This window comes from Lingula anatina, chromosome 7, assembly GCF_051362555.1.
Source record: "Lingula anatina isolate TDL-2025a chromosome 7, LinAna3.0, whole genome shotgun sequence".
NCBI classification, from domain to species: Eukaryota; Metazoa; Brachiopoda; class Lingulata; order Lingulida; family Lingulidae; genus Lingula; species Lingula anatina.
This window is the reverse complement of record NC_141773.1, coordinates 21,247,187-21,269,020: the sequence shown is the minus strand read 5'-3', so window position 1 is coordinate 21,269,020 and position 21,834 is coordinate 21,247,187. Positions and strand designations below refer to the sequence as shown.

The window sequence follows — 21,834 nt, the reverse complement described above, 5'->3', positions numbered from 1 at the left end:
AATGTAAAAACAAGGCACTTTCTCCAGGAAATCCAAATAATTGATTATTTTGCCAATGAAAAAAAATTGTTTCTCAACTTAGAAAATGACATGAAAATCCTGAATACAAGTTGGATTTGAGTCAGCAAGGAAATGTGTAAGTAAATAAAACAAATATTTTAATAACAATAGTATAGGATAAAGAAGGTGCCCATCATTACTACTTTATTAAAGAAATTGTATATACCATATTAATGCAGAAAATTATTTCCAAAATACATCTAGGATATTGTACATTGCATAGTGTGTCCATAAAAGTTCCCAGCATAAAACATCTGGAGTAATTAAAGCTTACATTATCAAATTAAAAAAAAAATTGAAATGGCTGTTACTTGAGCAAAAGAAAAAGAGGTCTAAGACAGAGGAAAAAGTTGTCATTGGCCAATAAAACCATTCTTACCTGTCCCAGTGTATAACATTATAAATATAAACTGTAAACACATACATACAGATACAGACTGAAACCGTTTTTACCTTGACTGATAAGAACACTGCAAAAATCATTTCTTCGAAGGTCAAGGTGATACTATAAATAATTTATACAGCATAAATAATTCTTCCAGTAATAACATTTTTTTTCTTTTACTTGGTTTACAGCAGGGGTCCTCAATGTTAGGACAATTTTGTCTTTGTTAATTTTTTTTTGTAAAATAAATCCAGTAAAAAAATATATTCAGACACATATATTCAGATATTCACAATGCCTGTGATGTCTGTATATTATGCAATATTTTTCCATACAGATATGCATCATTTCTGAACTGCTCAGTTTCTCCATCTGGTTTCAAAATGATAATGCGTGAACAGTGTTCCAGATGAGTTGAGCAATTTCAATGACAGTTATATGATATGTATTAATATATAGTCTAAAATCTCATTTCTGGCAGAGTGGGGTATTCTTTGAGAAAACATGAACATTTTCAATGGATATTTCTTTTGTATAAAAGAAAAAGTATATTCAACAAAAATGTAAATAATGCTCAACCCTGTGTTAATTAAATGGAAATTAGAATGCATAGAGATTCAGTTCTCACTTCACTTCTCTTGAGTATTAATAATAATAATAATATCCTATAAAAATAGTTAATAATTAAATATATGTAATACAAAGAACATAAAGAGATAAAAGCAGTGTTTTTGCTCATCTGGAATGTGAATTGGGATGAAAATCATGTTATCACATCTGGAATGTGAATTTGTATTGAATATCACATTAACATGTCTGGAATGGGACTTGGGCAAGTCATTTGTTGTCCTATCTTAAATCTGAATTGTGATGAATAAATCACATTATACAACGTGAGGAACATGTACCTATGTTAAGCAACTTCATTGCAATCCCGTATACACACCTGATACCAGTATTTCAGATAAAATTATCTGGAAATGGCAAGACTTGTAAAGTGCAAGTGATGCTTAAGCCAAGTGCTCTGTCTCTCACATCCTAATCATATCACCTGTCTATAAGAAATTTGAAGATGAAATAAAAAAGCACTGTTACTTATAAGTGAACCCTTGCTGATAGACCTCTGTGTAACTTGGTGGGGGGTCCACATCAACGTGTCCAAAGGAGGGTGGAGCAGACGGGTTCACAGGGGGGGAGGTTGTATCAGAGACAGCCAAGATATTGGAGCTGGGGCTATTCACAGTATGTGGTGTTATGGGCTTAGATGCACAGATCTTCCCTTTCTTGTACAACATGAATATGGTGATGATTAAGATAAGTAGTATAACTGCCCCTATGACTCCCCCAGCCACTGCCCCTGCATTGTTTTCATCAGATGTTTGTGTTTCACATTCAGGATCTGAGCAGGTATCTGTAATGGGGTAAGTATAAATAAATCTATAATTATCATAAATTAATACAATAATTATAATAAATTAATATATTTTAAAGTTGAAGTGAACCATTTCGACTAGCTATGCCCAGAATTTTTGCTTTTTTATCAGAGTTTGAGTGTAAGCACTTGTGCGAGTTTGTGCATGTGTACGCAATACATACCATTAGAACAGGACTGACCCAGTTTTCCAAAGTAACATACAGACTGGCTAGCACAGAAAGGGGACTCTAAAGTTTCTCCTTCTTTGCCCAGAGAGCACCAACTGCACCCCGCCACTAAGAAACAGGAGCTGGAATACATTAAGATACAGCTTTTTAAAAAACATTAGTAAGTTGAAAAATTTTTAATAAACACGAAAAAGATTGAACAAGCACACTACATAAAATGAAAATGTTAATTTAATAACTGGTAACACTTAGTGAACAAGCAACAATGGTGAAGTTTGCAAAATAATAATAACAATTACATTTAACAAAAATTCAATGGAAATAATCAAGAAAGTCATTTTCAAATCAGTCATTTTCAAATCATTAAAAATCTTCTATGATCAAGTTAACCACATATGTTACAGTAAAAACTTTATCCAATAGTTCTAACTTCTACTTCCATGTGCTTAGCCCTGTGGTACAGAGTTAACTGGAATCTCTCCTCCACCGTCAGGAGAGCTATAACAACAGAAGCACCCTGACAACAGAGGGGAGTCTTCAGTAAACTTGGGAACTCAGGGCAATCCACTTAAGAGCTTGACAAGCCGTCTAAATTTCTACTTGCCCCAATCCAAAATCAATTTTTAAAAGACTTGGGAGGTTGTGGGGAAGTAAGGGGCAAAAAAAAAAAAAAAAAAAGAAAATCAAATAGTGGTGGTGGTGGATGGGTGGGTGGGTGGGTGGGTGGGGGGGGGTGCTTTATAACAGCCAATTTACATTGGGCAAGTGGTTCATTAGCAAACACTTGTCTTTGTCTTAAATTCTAGTTGCCTGACTGCAGAATTCCCCAGGCGAATTCCATAATACCTCCAACAGTTATCATATGTTAAGTCTTCTACTAACTCCTAGGAGCTTTTTTTGAGCACTTTGCAAACAGTCTTCCACAAGTCTTATTTCAAATTGCACACCGATGGAAAAAAAAAAAAGGTTTCAGTGACCTCTCAACTCAGGATGAACTCAAGTTGTACTTACTCTTGGGAACTTTTAGCTGAGCAGTTCACAGGGATGCAGAGGTCCAGGTCTTTCACCTTCTCGACTTCCCCCTTGGCAATATCTGTAAGGTCAGGCGCTGGGGAGGCACAGGTTTGGGCCGAATCACTAGAGTGAACAAGACATTCATATTTGATATGAATACAAGTTTCTAAGAAAAATATTAGAAGAAAAGGGGCCCTTTGGCCCTGAAACTGGGAGTTAGGGGGCTGCTTTTTTTTTTTTTTTTTTTTTACACAGAAACCGCCTATTGACTACATTTACTTCAAATACAGGTTCATTATTTTTGGTCTAATAGAATCAATAGTACAAGAAATTGATAAATGTAAATATCATAATTGAAGATCTAAAACAGAATGGTGAAAAAACAGAATGGTGAAGTATGAACTGGTCTATCTGTCTCAGAAGTAAAGTAGATGAATAGCAGCAAGGCTAATGTTTCCTTTCAATTTATACCCGACATGAAAAAAAATTCATTGTATTGTATTGTAAAATTGTATTCTGTGGTTGTGCCTTAAGGTTTGTTTAAGAAGAATAAAGATAACCGCATGTTTCACAACCACTTCCTATAATAAAAATTTGTACAGTAGTTAAAGCTGTTAGCCTAGCTGTGACAGGGACACTTACTATAATAAGTTGTAAAAATTTGTACCTTAGTTAAAGCTGTCAGCCTTGCTGTGACAGGGACACTTACTATAATAAGGTGTAAAAATTTGTACAGTAGTTAAAGCTGTTAGCCTTGCTGTGACAGGGACACTAACTATAATAAGGTGTAAAAATTTGTACAGTAGTTAAAGCTGTTAGCCTTGCTGTGACAGAGACACTTACTATAATAAGGTGTAAAAATTTGTACAGTAGTTAAAGCTGTTAGCCTTGCTGTGACAGGGACACTTATTATAATAAGTTGTAAAAATTTGTACAGTAGTTAAAGCTGTTAGCCTTGCTGTGGCAGGGACACTTACTATAATAAGGTGTAAAAATTTGTACAGTAGTTAAAGCTGTTAGCCTTGCTGTGACAGGGACACTTACTATAATAAGTTGTAAAAATTTGTACAGTAGTTAAAGCTGTAAGCCTTGCTGTGGCAGGGACACTTACTATAATAAGGTGTAAAAATTTGTACAGTAGTTAAAGCTGTTAGCCTTGCTGTGACAGCGACACTTACTATAATAAGGTGTAAAAATTTGTACAGTAGTTAAAGCTGTCGGCCTTGCTGTGACAGGGACACTCGCAAGTTTGTCTTGGAGTACATTCAAACTTGGACGGAGACACGCAACTAAAAGGCTGTAAAATAATCATCACTTTAAAGTATCAGATACTGAGTATTCTATTATATCCATTATATTACAGAGATGTAAGCCTAAGTTACAGTGTTTTGATTTTGACCAAAAAATAATGCTAACAACTGTCAACAATGGGTGACCCATTCCTTACAGAAAGCCACCACAGTGGAAGTGAGTGGGTAATTAAGTAATCAGGCGACGTAATTCATGACTTCTTAGAAGGCTGTGAAAGTAAAAAACATTCAAAAAATGATACAGGGTCAAAATATTTCTTTCAACTTGAGCAAAACAATTAAAACTGGGATTCATTTATGAAGAATCAAACAATTTGTAAATAAATATTGAAAAGTAAGCCTTCAAGATTGTCATTTTTATAAAAATCTTTACATGATAAATCAATTTATTTGCTATATCAATATTATTAATATTTAAAATAATATTCAAAGTCATATATAATTGACTTACACAAGAACAAGAAATACTTTCTGACATATTCTTCCTGTAGATTATCAGGAAAATGTTGCTGTTATTAATTGGTCGTATTTCATATGATGGACTGCTCTGCATGAGATCCAGTCCATTAGGATTTGGCAAACTGACCTGAGAAATGATTCAAACAAGTTGGTTTAATAGGACAATATATCAAAATTTTACTTAAGAAATATGTAAAGTTTCTAACTTTATTGTAGAGAACAGTTAAAAGAGACAGTACAAAAAAATTTATCAGATTAGATGCCTTCATAATGAATAAAATATTAATCAAACATTTATAAAAACTGCTACCATTTACCTGCCAAAAGTATTGTTCCTTGATTGACTCAAAATCCAGGCAGCTTCTCTTGGACAGCAGCCCCCTAGTGATCAGGTTTGAACCTATTACAGGTTCCTGAAAATGAAATCCATCCTTTGCAATATGAAAAGGGAAACATTTTTCATGTACAGACACATATGTGTCTGTACATATAGCCATCACAAAACCCTATTCTGGGCACTGCCTCCGTAGTGGCAGTGAAAGAAAGAACATGTCACTTGCTCTTCTCACACTTACTGGAAAGAAACATAGGATTGAAATACAGCTTCAGTTGAAAAATTGTCTCATTAGTTAATTATTTGGAAGTAATACAGGTGTTTTGTGAAAATTTTTATCTTTCACATGTTGCAATTTTCAATATGGGACTTAGAGCTTCCTTGGGCATGAAGCCCAGTGGTAATCAAATTTTCTTAATGTCCATGTTTTTAATAGTAGATATTTTAAAATTGGTGGTATTTATACAGTTAATCATTATGTAATGTTGCATCAAAATTGATAGAAAAACTACTTTGTGCTCTGCCACCATTAATATTATGTAAAGTGAAGTGTTACTTTCTATTTTTTTAACTAGTCTTATACAAGAATGATTCTTAGGATTGACATACAGCTCATATTAGAAAGCCAGCTTTATTGGACTATCATTTTTATTAAATTTATGCATTTTTTGTGAAATTTTCATTTTTCTTATTCTGGCACTTTCTAATTGTAAACTTGAACTCTGATGAGCCTGAAGCCTTATGCTTTTACTTTCATCAGTGTTACCTGATGTGCATAATTAAAAGTTGATGTTGACTGTGCAGTTAAACATTATATATTATTGCATCAGAATTGGCAGTCTCCTGTTTTTGTGCATTATTGTTTTTCTGCTTTTCTTAATATAAGGTGTGACTTATGGGCCTGAAGACCTTTGATAGACAACTTTGTGTGGTCAGTCTGTAAATTCCCCTTGGGTATTCAGGCTAAATTCAGTGCTATAAACTCATTTGCCTAATTAAGTGGCCATTAAATGAGATTTCATAAAGCACACTTGTTAATATAGTGTTCATAATAAGGAAGCAGTGAATAGCAGCTTCATTGGAATTATATTTTTGTTGTTTTCTTTTTAATTTTTTCTCCAACACTGGCATTTTTAAGATGTGACTTTTAACTCCCATCCACCTGAGGCTCTGCACATTTTCTTTATTTCCACATAAGCAGTTGTATTGGTATTTATGTCTTTAAACACTATGTAATATTATTTTATGCACTGTCATCATTTTTCATATATTGGGACTTTCATCATGTGAATTTTCACTCTCATGGTGCTGAAACTGTAATCTTATTGAAGGGGTGGATTGAGACCATCTTCTGGGTCTCCTGGAAGACAGTCGGATTTTAAAGTTTATATTAATGGGTATCTATTTTTTCTGTTGGAAGACCACCAAAATGGAAGATGGATCAACAAAGATACTTTGGAATATTGTCAGAAAATATATCTGGATCTGCTCCTGTTATTGACCAAGTTACCTGTTGCACATGATTAAAAAATCAGTGTTGACTGACTGTGCTATTATAAGCATTATTAATTATTGCATCAAAATTGACAAAATGACCTATTTTGCATCTTTTTTTTCCTGTTTTTTGTCTGTACATTTGACAGCTTTGCTGCCTTGTTTTTGTTTTAAATACTGCAATTTGCATGTTTAAAAAGCAATTAATTCTTTTGATTATTAAAAATAATTCAGACAATCACTGCCTTATTTTTCCAATCTTAGAAAACTTGTATAAGCAATTCTGAATTCTAATTTACAATAAGTAATTCGCCCTGTTCAAGGTATGCATTGCTTACCTTTTTTAAAATGTGTACATTTTCAATATCAGGTGTGTCTGTAGCTTTTACAAAATCATCATGCATTACTATGAAACCACTGGAATCCATCACTAAGCAGCTAAAACATAATAAATATCCATACGTACCAATTAACAAAAAAGAATATTGTATGTAAACATATTCTTTTTCTCAATATAATATTTCTATCATCAAGCACTAGGTTAAAATTCAAAAATTCCCAAAGTTTTTCAAAAGTAAAAGATTTCTTTAAAATATTTTTATAATGTACATATAATTGGTTGTTACCTGTATCCAGCATCCCTACAGTTTGCATATCTGTCCTGAATCACCTGGTAGAAATAAGTAATGGTGAAGTCGGTCAAAATAACTGCCGTCACCTTGTCATCAAGTGTGTGCACTCCTCCAGCTCTGACATAATAATAATACATAAAAAATAATGGTGAAATATAATATGTCCATATTTCTATCTTGATGTTACTTTTCTGTCTTGTGTAAAGTTGGCCCAAAAAAGTTAAACATTATCAAATTTGTTGCTTGGGAGGTGAAATGATGTTCTATGAATGTGCCTGTAGGGTAAAACATGGTATGGGTCTTTAAAAACCAAGAAATTTTTTACCTTTAAAAATATGGCATTGTGCACTTTTATTTCATTAGAATATTGCTACCAAATAAATATGATATTATTCTATTTTATTATTATCATTATTACAGATATTACTCACTTTCCCTCATATAAAGTATGACTGAGTGTTATGACATAGCCAGAACCCCAAACATCCAAATATGGCGGCGAAACCACATTTGTGTCCTTGTATGTTAAGGTCCTCTTGAACCTAAAAAATGGAGGTAACAGTTCAAGGAGAATCTATTCAGTGTCTATTAGTGGATTAGATGGCATGTTTTTTAGAGGGAAGCCATATTTGACCTGCAGACTAGTTAGTCCACTGTTCTGAATGTGGCCTTAGCCTAACAATAATAAGACTGGATTTTTCTTCAGACTCGGGGTAAAAGTTAATTCACTAAACATAATCTGACAAAAATAAACAGGTACCAAGCTCTCCTGGTGTGGTCGTAATTTTTTGTCAGCTGCAACCCTGGGAGAAGTCTCATCAATCCGTCCATTGTTCCAATAGATCTATATACAACAAAGTCTGCTGGTTTCCTCTTCCAGATTTCTTCAGCTTTGTATGTGATCACTACACTGTCCAGAATGGAGGTCTGGGAAAGAAACAGACACCAAAATACTACAAATGATAAACAGAATCAAATTCTATCCATATTTTAATGGATTAAGTAAAGTAGTATTCTATAATAATAATATCAAATTATTTTTAAGTAACTGGAAGAAAAACAGACAGCAAAATACTAAATGACAAACAACCAAAATGTCTAAATATTTTAATGGGTTAATGAATTTAATAATCTATAATAATAATAATATCAAGTTATTTTAAAGTAACTTCACTTTACAATGGTGACTTAGTCTTTGCCTATGTTTCTAAATTACTAGGCAATTCAGGAGAACACATCCTCACAGATGTGTTCCTTTGAACATTTTGAATCATGTCACACCAGAGATTTACATGAAACTATCACAAGTCAAATGTGTGGAGGGGGGAGGGAAGAGTATTTACGACTGGATTTCCATACCTAGATCAATCTAACAGGATCGATCCATCTCCACGGGGTTCTCACTAATTTGCTTTCAGCTTAAGGGGCTTATAGATGTCTGGCATGCCCAAAGAAGCTGCTAAACAATTATAGTTAATTACCCCCAAGCAGCTTCAGTAGGTGTGACAGAATTCTAAGCCACAAGATAATTGCAATTTAGTGAGAATCCCCTTGGAGATAGATGGATCCACAGGTAGTATGACAGGGTCTGGGAATGATCCCTAGGGCTTATGACATAACTGCAGACACCACACTGTGCCTCAGACACCTGTCCTGCATTAGAATTGACAATTAGATCTGTCACAAATACTGCATTTTTAAGGCACAGATTACCTCAGGAGCCCTTATATAGAATACACAACTAACCTTCAAGCCAGGGTTCTGTGAGCTCTGTCCTGTGAGATATCTCTCATATTGTGTGACATTGGTGGCTGTTTCCTCAGTGTTCAGATAGTGATATGGCTGTCTGAAGGCCCCTGGGGTGAGCATCACTGCACTAGAGTCTGTAATATGGACAATAATTTAAAATCAAACAAATATCATCTTTTTCTACTCTGCATCATTATTACTACCATTTTGCAGAATACTATTTGAGGTATATTTTGATAAAATTAAAGAGAGATCTTTTACGACTATAATATCAATTTCCTAAATCATTTTCATTCAAAAAACCATGTGGCTTATCACAGCATACCACACATGTTAAAGCTCTTGCATATGTTACTATAAAGAGTACGAACCTTTCGATGCATATCGAGAAAAGTGCTTGCATGGACTTGATGGAGGTTCGAGGTCATACCTGTGGTAGTTAAACATGGCCAACGTTGCAGTCTGAGGTGACGGCACACTGATTTTGTCACCCTCTCCAATGACAAGACATACCGAGATATTACTCCCAGGAATCTGAAAAAACGTGAGTTGGTCCTATCTTGTAGTGCCACCTATTTGGGATAAAAGAGTTATTTCCACGGTGTTGTGATATATTGTCATTGTTACAGTACTTAATGTAATCAAGAGTGAGATTGTGACAGAAATAAACAAGTAAAAAATAACAGAATGATATAATGATGGGGCCAGTCTAAAATGCACATAATCATGTAAACCATTTAGTCAGATTGTACGCAGATGCACATTTTAACTTTTTCTTTAAACCAAAAAATTAAAATTAAATGAAGCACAACTGAAACTGAAATTAATCTTTAATTTAGTAGCTCCCTGTCACAAGTTTTCAAATGCATCTTTCCTAGTCATTTAAAGTTACTTATAATCAGAAATTAGTCTTTATTTGAAGCTGAAGTCTTACTGGTGCCCAGAAGTAATGTGACATGACATTTGTTATGCTGACACCTTCTCTGAACACATCTCCTCTGGCCTGTGTTCTGGTGGAAACAAAGCTGCTGTTATCCTCCTCACCCCTGAGAAGAAAAATAAAAAATAGATGTTTTAATTGTGGCAGGAAGAGAGTTAAAAAAATGACCTGAAGTAGGCAGAGATTAACACAGCATATACTGCTGGAAGACAGATCTTCAAGTAGCAGTATGTCATGAGAAAAATGTAGTTGCAGATTCTTTGGATTTATCTGATGCCCAAAATCTCAAATATCATCTCTCTAATTCCTTAAAAAAGATAATAAAATGCTAGAACTAAGGATATTTAAGCTTGAGATATACTTCTATAAGAACAGCACTAAAATCTGGGTATGATCTGACTCAGAAAATTACATTTGTCTATAAAGCTAATAAATAAAAGCAACTGATCTAACCTGATCATGGAGCTAATCACTGCTTTCGCAGCAGGTGCCCTCTCCAAGTGATGAATATCCACAAAGATGGGATCATCTGTGACATCATAGGGTCTTGGCAGCAGAGGGTGGGAATATGTCCTGCCATAGCCATTGATAACAAAGGCATAGCTCAGTTCACCCTTGTCAAAATAGGTGGCTTCAGAGAGGAGTTCACTCATGGCAACATCAGAGCAAGCTACACCAATCAGTCGGCCACTGTAGTATGCAGGCAAGCAGATCGACGTGATGAGACCTGAAATATATATATATATATGTGCATCTGCGTACAATCTGACTCTATATATATACACACATACAACAATGATTTTAAATAGGAAGCAATCTATAGAAAAACATTAATATATAAATTATATTCATCAAATTACCTGCTTCTGACCTTATAAATATGTTTAAGTAATTATAAGTTCTATTAGCATTTCAAAATATTTATTATTTTGTAATTCCACGTTCCATTAGCATTTTAAAATATTTATATCTTATTCTGTTCTGTAGCTCAAATGCCTCACATCATTAAGCTTCACATTATAGTTTTAGGTTGCATGAATCATATTTCTCTAACTGAGCTGATCTGATTTTAGGGTCAATCAGTGCAGTTTCATAATCATGGCACCTGACACATAGAAATTAAGAAGTTTAGTTTAGCAATTCACTTGGGTGTTGGTATGATCAAGTTCAGCCTTACCTGTCCCAAATAAGTCTATATATGGTACAGAGAACTGGGGGTCTATAATGGGACTGCCAGTAGAGCTGAAGATGTCGTAGTAAGACGCCATGGCAGAACGAAGACGATTTGGGTCCGTAACATGAGTGAAGGTGCCAGCCTGCAAGGAGTTTGTAAAAATTTCTGGTAAATTTCTAAGTAAATATTTCATTCCCTTTTATTGTTTAACTCTATAATTTTTCTAGCCCCCTCAAAAGCAATTATCAAGATATGCAAGTCACACACCTGATATACAAAACAATTATTTTTTCAAGCGTGAGAAAAAGTGATATAAAGAAATACTTTAAGTAATTTTTAAGTAATTCAACCAATTAGCATTTATAGCATTAATAGAAAATCATCATCTCTCCTTTAAAGTAGCATAATTTTAAATCAATGAAAAAAAGCAATTATGAAAGTTTTGAAAGCCTCACTGTAATTTCCCCATAAGATTGACTGCTTAAAGTCTGGGCAGCCATGTTCCTCAATTCAGTGAGAGAACTTTCCTCCAGGGCTAAAATTGAAATAGAATGTTTGAGTGCATGGGTAACGAATGGTTGACTTTTATCAAATCTACTAAAAAAAGGCGATTTCAAAATATTTTTCACTTCTTTGTAGTGGATTTCTAAAAAAATATATATAATAAAATATAGAACAATTCAGCTGAATGGATCTTGTCTAAGGGTGCATTCCCAGATATTTAGATCGATCCAGAGATTTAGATTTAGATCGACCTAACTCCCTGGGGATTCACGCTAAATTGCAGTCAGCTGAGTGCGCACCATAGTTAATTACCCCCTTACAGCTTTTAGTAGGCGGGACAGATGGTTAAGCCGGCTAAGCTGACAGTGATCTAGTGAGACTACCCACAGGGATAGATCGATCTAAAATCTATGGGAATGGGGTCTTAGTGTCTCCACCATCTTATCAAAAAAACATAAATTTAGGCAAATTAATGGTGTCTGTTGTCCCCTGGTTAACCCCAACCTTTCACCATATAGAGTTGATGGTAATACTCAGTCTGGTATTTGTGGATGATAATTTACAGAGTGATATAATTATTACACAATTATTATTATTATTAATATTATTTAAAATGCAGACTTACACTGGCCGAGACCAAATGTTAAGATGAGGACTTGGTTGCCAAGGATGGCATTTTGATCCCGTATGGTCTCCAGAGGATTTCCGCCCTGTGTTCTTTTACCATCAGTTAGGAATAATATCACTTTATCTGAAATTAATGACTCAGAGGTAAAAGGCTGGATACTTGGTAGAAAATTTTTGAGATTTAAATTTGAATAAGCATCACACCATGTAAAAACTATGTTAAAATTTGAATAAATTGATAAACAAGGCAGCAAAGCTGTCAAATGTACAGACAAAAAGCAGGAAATAACTATGCACAAAATAGGCTACTGTCAATTCTGATGCAAAAGACATTATGTTAAACTACAAATTCAACATCAAATTTTAATTATGCTCAATAGGTAATACCAATGTAAGTAAAATGTGTAACAAGCATAAGGCTTCAGGCCCATGGGAGTTCAAGTTCGCACTTTGAAAATGTATAACATCCAGAAAAAGAAGCCAATTAGACTGTTTTTCCAACTCAGGCTGCATTTTTAGTCCTGTATTTCTTTTTTGAAAGTTTGGCAATCATAAGTAACATGGTTTTCCCATAATGGTCATCATGGCAGCAGCACCCAAAATTGTTTTTTCTTCTATTCTGAAGCAATATTACATAATGGTTAACAGCATAATGACCGTCAATTTTTAATAATAAAATATACGTATCATGTATTTTCTGAAAATGTGACTAGCATGGGTATTCAAGCCCGTGGAACTTCAAAGTCACACCTTGAAAATGCCAATATGTGAAAAATTAAAGTTTCACAAAAAAAAAAACTGTTTAACTGGCAGTAAGAATTACCAAACAGATTGCATTCCCTACTGAAGCTGTATTTTAGTCCCAGGTTTCTTTCCTGTAAGTTTGAGAACAGTAAGTGACATGGTTTTTCTGAAATGGTCATCATGGGAGCAGTGCCCAAAATATGTTTTTTCAAATTTTGATGCAATATTACATAATGTTTAACAGCATAATGACCATCAACTTTTATTAATAAAATATTAGTATTATGGATATTCAGAAAATGTGATTAGCAAAGGTCTTCAGGCCAATGGAACTTCAAAGTCACAACTTGAAAATGCCAAAATGTAGACAAGACAGCACTGTTCTGACATGGGTTTATTTCCATTTTTAACAATTTTTTTAACATAAAACAAAATTAACACTTTACTGCCATTTTTATATGATCAACTAAGAAAATTGATGAGATGGGAAAAATATCAAAAGAACAGTGTTTAATGTCCAATTTCTTCCATTCTGAGATTCTGAACATAGTGAATGATTGAATCTGACAAACTGCAATGATATGAGTTTATTTCCATATTTGACACTTTATTACACAAAACACGATAACAAGTTTACCATAATTTTTTTCATAATCAACTAACAATGTTGTAAAGATGCAGGAAATGTCAAACAAACACTTTTATGTATCTAATTAGTTAAATAATAAGGCTATTAACATGCCTAAGAACTGAATCTGAGGAAATGTGAAAAAACAGCATAACTTCTAAAATAATGGCCTGATTATGCTGATTTTCGAACTCAACCTGCGTTTTAGTAAGATTGACCACTCCTGTGAGTTTAATGACAATTGGCCTATCTGTTTTTCTTATATTGTGTTTACAGTGCTGCATATATGCTGAAAAATGAAAAAATCAGCATAACTACTAAAATAGTGGCCCGATCATGCCGATTTTCGAACTTGACCTGCGTTTTAGTAAGATTGATTACTCCTGTGAGTTTCATGACAACAGGCTTAACGGTTTTCCTTTAAATGTGTTTACAGGGTTGTATATATGCTGAAAAGTGAAAAAACAGCATAACTTCTACTATAATGGCCCGATCATGCTGATTTTCGAACTTGACCTGCGTTTTATGAATATTCACCAGCTCTGTAAATATAAAAGCAAAAAATAAAACTGTGTTCCACTTATCGTGTTTACAAGGAAAGTGCACGGCATCGGCATCGGCATCGGCATCGCCATCGGCGACGACGGCGACAACAGACGCAGGTGATGGCAATATGTACAGACACATCTGTGTCTGTACATAAAAATATACATAATAATGAAACACAAATATGAATATGAGATGAAAGCACTATTCTTGAAATTTATCACTGTGGATTTTCAAATATACTGCACTCTATTTACACAGAAAACACGTGACAGCATCAGTTAAACTATACTTTGCAACACAGAATTTAAATTAAAAAATTCTTTCATCTAGCTTACAATTTTAATATTTAACAAAACATTGTAAATTTTGTAAAAAAAAAAAAGTAATTCTGTGTAACAACACATCATAATATGCAGTCAGAAATTTAAACAAGGCAGCAAAGCTGTCAAATGTACAGACAAAAAACAGAAAATAAAGATGCAAAAAAGGTCATTTTGTCAGTTTTGATGCAATAATAAATGATGCTTATAATAGCACTGTCAGTCAACACTGAATTTTAATCATGCACAACAGGTAACATGGTCAATAACAGGAGCGGACCCTGAGATATTTTCTGACAGTATTCCAAAGTATCTTTGTTGATCCATCCTCTATTTTGATGGTCTTCCAAAAGAAAAAATAATGGATACCAGTCAATATAAACTTAATAACCTGACCGTCTTCCGGAAGACCCAGAAGATGGTCTCAATCCACCCCTTCAGTAAGATTACAGTTTCAGGACCATGAGAGTTCAAATTCTCATAATGAAAGTCTCAATATTTGAAAAATGATGACAGTGCATAAAATAATATTACATAATGTTTAAAGACATAAAAAACAATACAACTGCTTATGTGGAAATATAGAAAATGTGCAGAGCCTCAGGCAGATGAGAGTTAAAAGTCACAAATGCCAGTGTTTGAGAAAAAATTAAAAAGGAAAACATAACAAAACTAGAAAAGCACTCCAAGAGCGCAGACCTCTGCCAAGACAGCAATTGTTGATTATTATTATTGATTGATTATTGATCCGGACCACCACCAAAAACTAATCATTGTCTTCCTTGCCCACTTCTGACAGTTCCTGAAAATTTCATCAAAATCGGTCCGTACACTAGCTTTAGAGCAAAGTAAAGTGCATGATCTCTGCCGGACACTTAAAAACTTTCGCCTTCGCACACGAGCCTCAAAAAGACAATTGGAGTCATTAGCTGGGAGGTTATTGTGGGCAGCTAACGTAATACCCTGGGGCAGGACACACCTGCGGCCAATTTTCAACGCTTTATCAATGTTACAGCAACCATCGCACAAATGTAGGCTACAAACTATATATGGGGAAATCGACTGGTGGCTTAAGTGGTTATGGGCAGGGAATAATACCCGCTTAATCTGGGACACGCGCGAGCAGGTCCACGCATTCACGGATGCCAGTAATTCCGCAGGAGCGTTCCACTACGGTGACTGGTTTTATATCAATTGGCAAGCGGACAGTGCAGCATTAAGCGTCCAGCATATCAATGTTAAGGAACTCGCCGTAGCAGTTCTAGCAGCCTATCGATGGGGCAAAGCCTGGCGTAATAAGCGTGTTGTTATTTATACAGACAGTACAGTAGCAATGGAAATACTGAACAAAGGAGCCTCCCCCAACATCATGTGCAACTCTTTACTGAAAGAACTCGCATACTTAGCAATACATTACAACTTTTCAGTCATTGCCACCCATATTGCAGGGACTGATAACTACATTGCTGACTCACTGCTTTCAACTCCACCTCCTACATACTGCCTTCATCATCACATGTCTGAAGATTCTCTTAAATTTTTGTCTTCACAGGGATCACTGCCATACAGCTCAGAAGAGAACTAGACAGGGAGGTGGCGTTTTGGAAGTCACAACTTTTTGCTCATTCCACCAAAGCTGCATACAGGTCTCACTTAAGAGCTTTCGTTAAGTTCTGCAGAGCTATCAACTGTGCGCCAATTCCCATTTCACAAGAAAATGTCTGTCGATATGCAGCGTATCTGGCACGATCTTGTGCAGTATCAACCGTCCGCCAATATCTTAACATAGTCAGAATTTTACACATGGTGTTCGACTTGGGGAAACCCGCTTACTTCTTGGGAGCTCAAGTCCATTATAGGAGGCATGAAACGCCACAAGGGAGAACCAGGCCAACAAAAAGCGCCCTTACTGCCCGAGCACCTTTTCAAGATCCATGGCACGCTGAATCTCAGTAACCCCCAGGACCTACAATTATGGGCAGCTTGTCTGACAGCAGAAGGCAAAGAGTAATGAAATACCGAAGCAAAGCTCAAAAGATGGCACCAAGCAGAAGGCTGTCACAAGTGGCACAAAATCATCAAGCGTGGAGTAGTCTGTGAATGCCACTCGCTAGCGTGGGCAGGACAGGCAGAGATGAATGGAAGATTGAATGATTGAACCTACTTCTTTTTTCACCTTTAAAGGAATTCTCAGAACTATTGAATAAAGAGAATGCTTTTTCCATAGCGGCTTGGTAATTAGTTGCTCCGACTGCCCTCAGACTATCAATGTATTTTTTCAAGTTCTTGGCATTTTGAGGCGTGGCAGCAGCTAGAGACGTGGTATAACAGGTGCTCTCTGACAGCACTGGCGTGTACGCAGCCGAGGAAAACGACACTAATCCAATCTGTAGAAAGATAATAAAAGTCAGAGCACTGAAGACTATGATTAAAATAAGAGTGAACCTGAAAATTGATTTTGTTGTGTAATTATGCCAGAAAAGTTAAAAAAAACACACACACACACACACACACACACACACACACACACACACACACACACACACACACACTAAAAATGACGAAAATCTGGAAAAATCAGAAAAATCACATCCCTGTAAGTTCTTTGTTGGGAATGCTCTGAAAACAGACTCAACAAAGTATGCAGACATCCCCACACAAGTAAATTATCAATTAAAAAGATTAAATGAAAACTTGTCTGACACACCCTGTCATTTGCACTCAAGGTTTCCACAACAGTTCTTGCAGCATCTTTGGCAATCTGGAGCAGTGTCTTGCTGTTGTGATATGTTGTCATGGATCCTGATGTATCTATGACAACCACAATGTCTTTGGGAACTGGAGTGGCTGCAGACACATAGAATGGCCTGAAATTATAAACTTTTAATTTCTAACACTGTAAAATATAGTCTCTTTGTGTTTTTGTCTAAATACCTAGTTTGTATATACCAATCCAAACAAATAATAAAAAAATACAAAATTATACAAAAGGTCACAAAATTTTGCATAATTTGACATAATTATATATTTTGTAAAAGCAGTGATTTTTTCTTCAAATCATCAACTTGAGATAATAAAGCTCCATGAGATGCATTCAGAATACCCCTACTTAATATTCTCTTTTATTTTCCTTAATGCCAATTTCACTTTACTCAGGCATTCAAACACAGCATACAAAGACATTAAATTTTAAAAATGATTTTTGAACATGTCCATGATCATGATGGCCCATCAAAAATCCATCTCTATATCTTTTGCCTTTGCAAATGTAAGTGGAAGATTCTGATGTTTTACATTTTCCATTGTAAAAGTTATAAACATAACATGTTTCAGTGATATTAATTAAATGTTGAAAATCAGAAAACTCACTTATTTCACATACAAATTGTCCTCAACAACCTGAAATTTTAAGTCAGACATTAAGTTACTTACCTGAACCTTGGATCATAACTATCACAGTCAGGCACACCTGTGGGTTTCACTGCAGGATAATTAAGAAGTATACCATCTTCTCCTCCAAAGTACTGCCACTTCAGATTTGGATTGATGCGGATGTTTTCCTTCATCACTTCCACAACCCTTGCCGTAGGGAATTTTTTATTCACTGAACTCTGGCCTGCTACTGTCACACAAGCCTTGTCAAAGTTGACCTGTCAATTTTTGAAAATAAAATTTTTCAAATACGTGCATATGTACACATGCATACTCATGTGTTTTGTGCATTAGTGTAAACTTTGTATATGTGTGATTTGTGAATATCTGCCCCTGCATATGTATATATGCCCATGTTTGCACATGTATGTGTACATCACAAACCTCCTGACTAAACCTCTTGTCATAAGTAGCTTCCACCACTTGGCAGCACTGTGTCATAGATCTGACACTGGAAAAGCTGGCGTAGTCATCTTCAATGGCATCTTTGATCTTGGTCAGTGCAGAAATCGGACCTTGGAACTTGGTTCTCAGTGAATTGGCAAGCTGAATAAAATTTCAATACATGGAAAACATATATATGAGGATTGGTGTAATGAGATTACAAGGCATAATTTGAAGTAACGTTGCCATGGGCATGATGGTGGTTACAATTTACTGACAGAGCCTGAATTATCAGGATTGGTGATTTGTGTAACTATACAATTTATATGAAAACTTTGTCGGCTTTTTTTTGGTCAACAGGTCTTCAAATGGCAAATTTTTATTTTAAAAAAATTAAAAGAGTTCTGACCAAGTGGTACTGTGTACCAAACAACTCCCAAATATTTACTTCTCTAATATTCCCTGGGCCATCAATAGCATCTTCTCTATATGACACTTTGTCATATTCTGCCTGAAAAGTAAAAGATTTTAATCAAAATAATAACATAAAAACATTCTATGTGATCATTTAAAATCTAATTTGTACATTTTTTAGAATTATCTCCCTGATTATTTACTGTTGCCTAAATTTTTGTCCATATATATAAAACAAGCAGAAAATTATTTCGCATATTTATTCTGAAAAATGTTTACATTTAATTGATTGTGCCCACTTTCTTATTTAAGCTATTGAACAATATTTTAAGTTTTAAAGTGAAAATTTATTTAATTAAATTTTAAAACACACATTATCTACACTCTTCTAGCATCAATTATCAAATTTTAGGCAACAATAATCAATTTTTGGCTTCTTTGTAATAATATAAAATAATGTTACTTTGTTTTTCAGGGCAAAATTTAAAGTTTATATGTCTTTTATACATCATTTTAATTGTCAGATTTAATTATTTCTATCTGCTTTTTTTAGCAGTCTTGTAAAGCCATTAAGTCCAATTGTGTGTCTTTTTAAATGAAATACAATGTCATGTAAATATATGGCATTATGCTCCATATAATCATTCAGTAACCACATCAGATGACTCACACCTACATTAACCTAAATTACATACATCAACCTCTTATCTTTTAATTTTATCAATTCTTGGAAAAGTAGCATGAATAATCAAACTCTCAGGGTACTGATGGAATACATGTAGCTCCTGTTACTGTTATTGAAAATTGCTATGTATAGGCTGGTGGCCTAAATATTGCAAAATACAGTCCGTAATGTATTTTTCTTTAATCAACAGTTTAATATTGACATAATTTACTTCCAATATTTTGATGTCTAACAGTCTCAGCAGCTTCATCAAGGAATGAGGCTATCCAGGTGAATAGCCTCTATTCAGGAGATATACTTGCCCCCCCCCCCCCCCACACCCACTTCCATTGCCTTAGGATGGTACCATCATTTCTGTTAAAAATATATAAAACCAAAGTAACCACAGAATGTCTCACCTGCATTTCTTCTACCCCCAGTGCATCATTAGCTATTTCCCTTAACACCTGTCCTAATATCCCACCATCAATTAATGTGGCTCCACTTGACACAGTTAATATGGCCAATATGGTTATTGTCAGTATATGGAACATTCCTCCAGACATACTCTTTTTTGTATGTGATGTCTTGTGTTGTCTTCTGAAACTTGTTTGATGTTAACTGAAACAACAAAATTATTGGATTTGATTTTGATTTGATTTATTTCATATTTAAAATTAATCCTATACATAAAATTTTATGCATAAAGAGACATTATAAGTTCATGAATTACCCAATGAGTAAACAAAGGCAGCTACAGTGCCAGCTCTCATAAATGATAACTTAATGTTAGATTTGTCTTAATTCCAGCTTTTAAGTCTCAATTTTAGGCAAACTCCATGCATATACCCATGACGGGTGTGACTGAAATGCGCAATACACTGCAATACAGCGCAACACAGTGCAATAGACTTGATAACACAAGTCCAGTTGCAAGTAAACACAGGATTGGGTAATCTCAAATAAAATAGGGCGATATAAAAGCAAAATATAGTACTAAGTAATTAATATTGCTGATACAACTTGGCAATTTTTTCATTGTTTGGTCAGTCGCCATGTTGGCGAGTAGCTCTTCTTGGCCAGTAATATATCCAAGAAGAGCCACTCACCAACATGGCTGCCAACCGGACAATATAAAAGTCTTGCTGATTTGTTGAGTTATATCAACGATATTACCTACCTAGTAAGGTAAGGTTGTTTTTATACCACCCTGCCTTGCTGGGAATGGTCATTTCTTTTGTGTAATTGCAACTGGATTTGATTTTTGAAGTGTATTGCACTGTGTTGCGCTGTATTGCGTATTTCAGTCACACCGTGCATGGGGTCATATACCAGAGTACACGGTACGAGTATCTGACAGTCACCAAGCAGTTAGGATATATGTACGTGTCCCTAATCAGCCCCCTTTTGTAGTATGGTTTGCTCAAAGGCATCCCGGACATTATGTACAGTATGCAACATGTCATTATTTATAAACACACCTTGAATCGGTGACAATGCCTCGCATTCGCATGACCCTTTACCTGTACATCCGGGTGGGGAAAGCGTTAAATTCCCATAAAAATTCCAACTTTAAAAATCCTTGCATCCGTTATTCTCAATGCGCTGATAACTGAGTGTCAAACGTATAAAAGAACTGGCATTTTCCCCCGCATATTTTACTTTTAAATTATGGACGACAACAAGCAAACAAATGCGTATTCTTACAGTCGGCATGACGTCACAAGATGGCCGTTAATGTGAAGGTCGTATATAAATAGGTCATCGCTAATGACGCTATAATCCCCGCGAAATTGTGATCAGCATAGACTAGCAGTCCGTAACTGCATCAATTTCGACATTTGAAAGGGAAACCTCTTCCATATTTTTGATTCTCAAAAAGAGCAAGTCATTTGGAGAAGATATGTACGTGGTATCTTTATTTTTATTTGTTTTTCGCATGGATAAGTTGCGTAAGTTGTATAAAGAACAGAAGGGGGCGTGTCCACAAAGAACCGGTTTTTTAATATGTACCCAGATGTTCATTGACATATATAAAAATTGTTAAATGAGAAATGTCACTTCTTTGTTTAGATTGGAAGAATACGATTAAAAACTTAAAGAAGTCACCTAGAAACTTGAAATTACTAGCTTGTTTTAAAATACTGTATGTTTATGTGCCAGTCAAAGCTTAAGCATACAGCAGAACACTAGGGGCAGTGATGCCACTGACTCACTATGCTTTTATATCAACTCTAATTTATACAAATATTAAGATTCATTTAAGAAGACTTAGTAAAAATCATTTAAATTGACTTAATAAGTATATTATTAAATACATTTTGTATTTAGCATTTAATTTAGCATTTAATTTATCAACTTTGTGATATAAAAAGAACATCTTCAGAATAAAGCCTTTTTGGAAGGAGAAATATG

At 34.9% G+C, this 21,834-nt stretch overlaps 1 protein-coding gene across 3 annotated transcripts; it reads right to left on the bottom strand.

Annotated features, from left to right (window-relative positions):
- Window positions 1–187: 187 nt before the first annotated feature.
- LOC106163183 (VWFA and cache domain-containing protein 1-like) lies at window positions 188–21,528 on the bottom strand. 3 transcript variants are annotated; one of them, XM_087017756.1, is made up of 24 exons: window positions 20,943–21,528; window positions 19,839–20,040; window positions 18,790–18,852; window positions 18,342–18,503; window positions 17,958–18,175; window positions 17,233–17,392; window positions 16,702–16,912; window positions 12,283–12,408; window positions 11,609–11,688; window positions 11,157–11,295; window positions 10,433–10,706; window positions 9,974–10,085; window positions 9,411–9,573; window positions 9,037–9,173; window positions 8,051–8,217; window positions 7,722–7,832; window positions 7,285–7,407; window positions 6,997–7,096; window positions 5,148–5,243; window positions 4,823–4,957; window positions 4,240–4,358; window positions 3,059–3,184; window positions 2,042–2,169; window positions 188–1,856 (listed from the first exon to the last, which is right to left on the bottom strand). In XM_087017756.1, the coding sequence occupies exons 2-24, from the start codon at window positions 19,983–19,985 to the stop codon at window positions 1,537–1,539; spliced, it is 3,417 nt and encodes a 1,138-aa protein (XP_086873882.1). In that variant the 5' UTR covers window positions 19,986–20,040; window positions 20,943–21,528; the 3' UTR covers window positions 188–1,536. The 3 variants fall into 3 exon arrangements, with proteins under 3 accessions (XP_086873882.1, XP_086873881.1, XP_086873880.1); XM_087017755.1 differs by having other exon boundaries at window positions 16,690–16,912; window positions 20,901–21,241; XM_087017754.1 differs by having other exon boundaries at window positions 16,690–16,912; window positions 20,943–21,241.
- Window positions 21,529–21,834: the final 306 nt, after the last annotated feature.

Bases quoted from the DNA above. Each gene is read 5' to 3' on its own strand.
- LOC106163183 (XM_087017755.1), bottom strand. From the start codon at position 19,985: ATGTCTGGAGGAATGTTCCATATACTGACAATAACCATATTGGCCATA. The intron at 11,296-11,608 runs GTGAGGCTTTCA...AACTCCTTGCAG, and splicing joins AATCTTATGGGGAAATTACA to GCTGGCACCTTCACTCATGT. The intron at 7,097-7,284 runs GTAACAACCAAT...ATTATGTTTTAG, and splicing joins TGTAGGGATGCTGGATACAG to CTGCTTAGTGATGGATTCCA.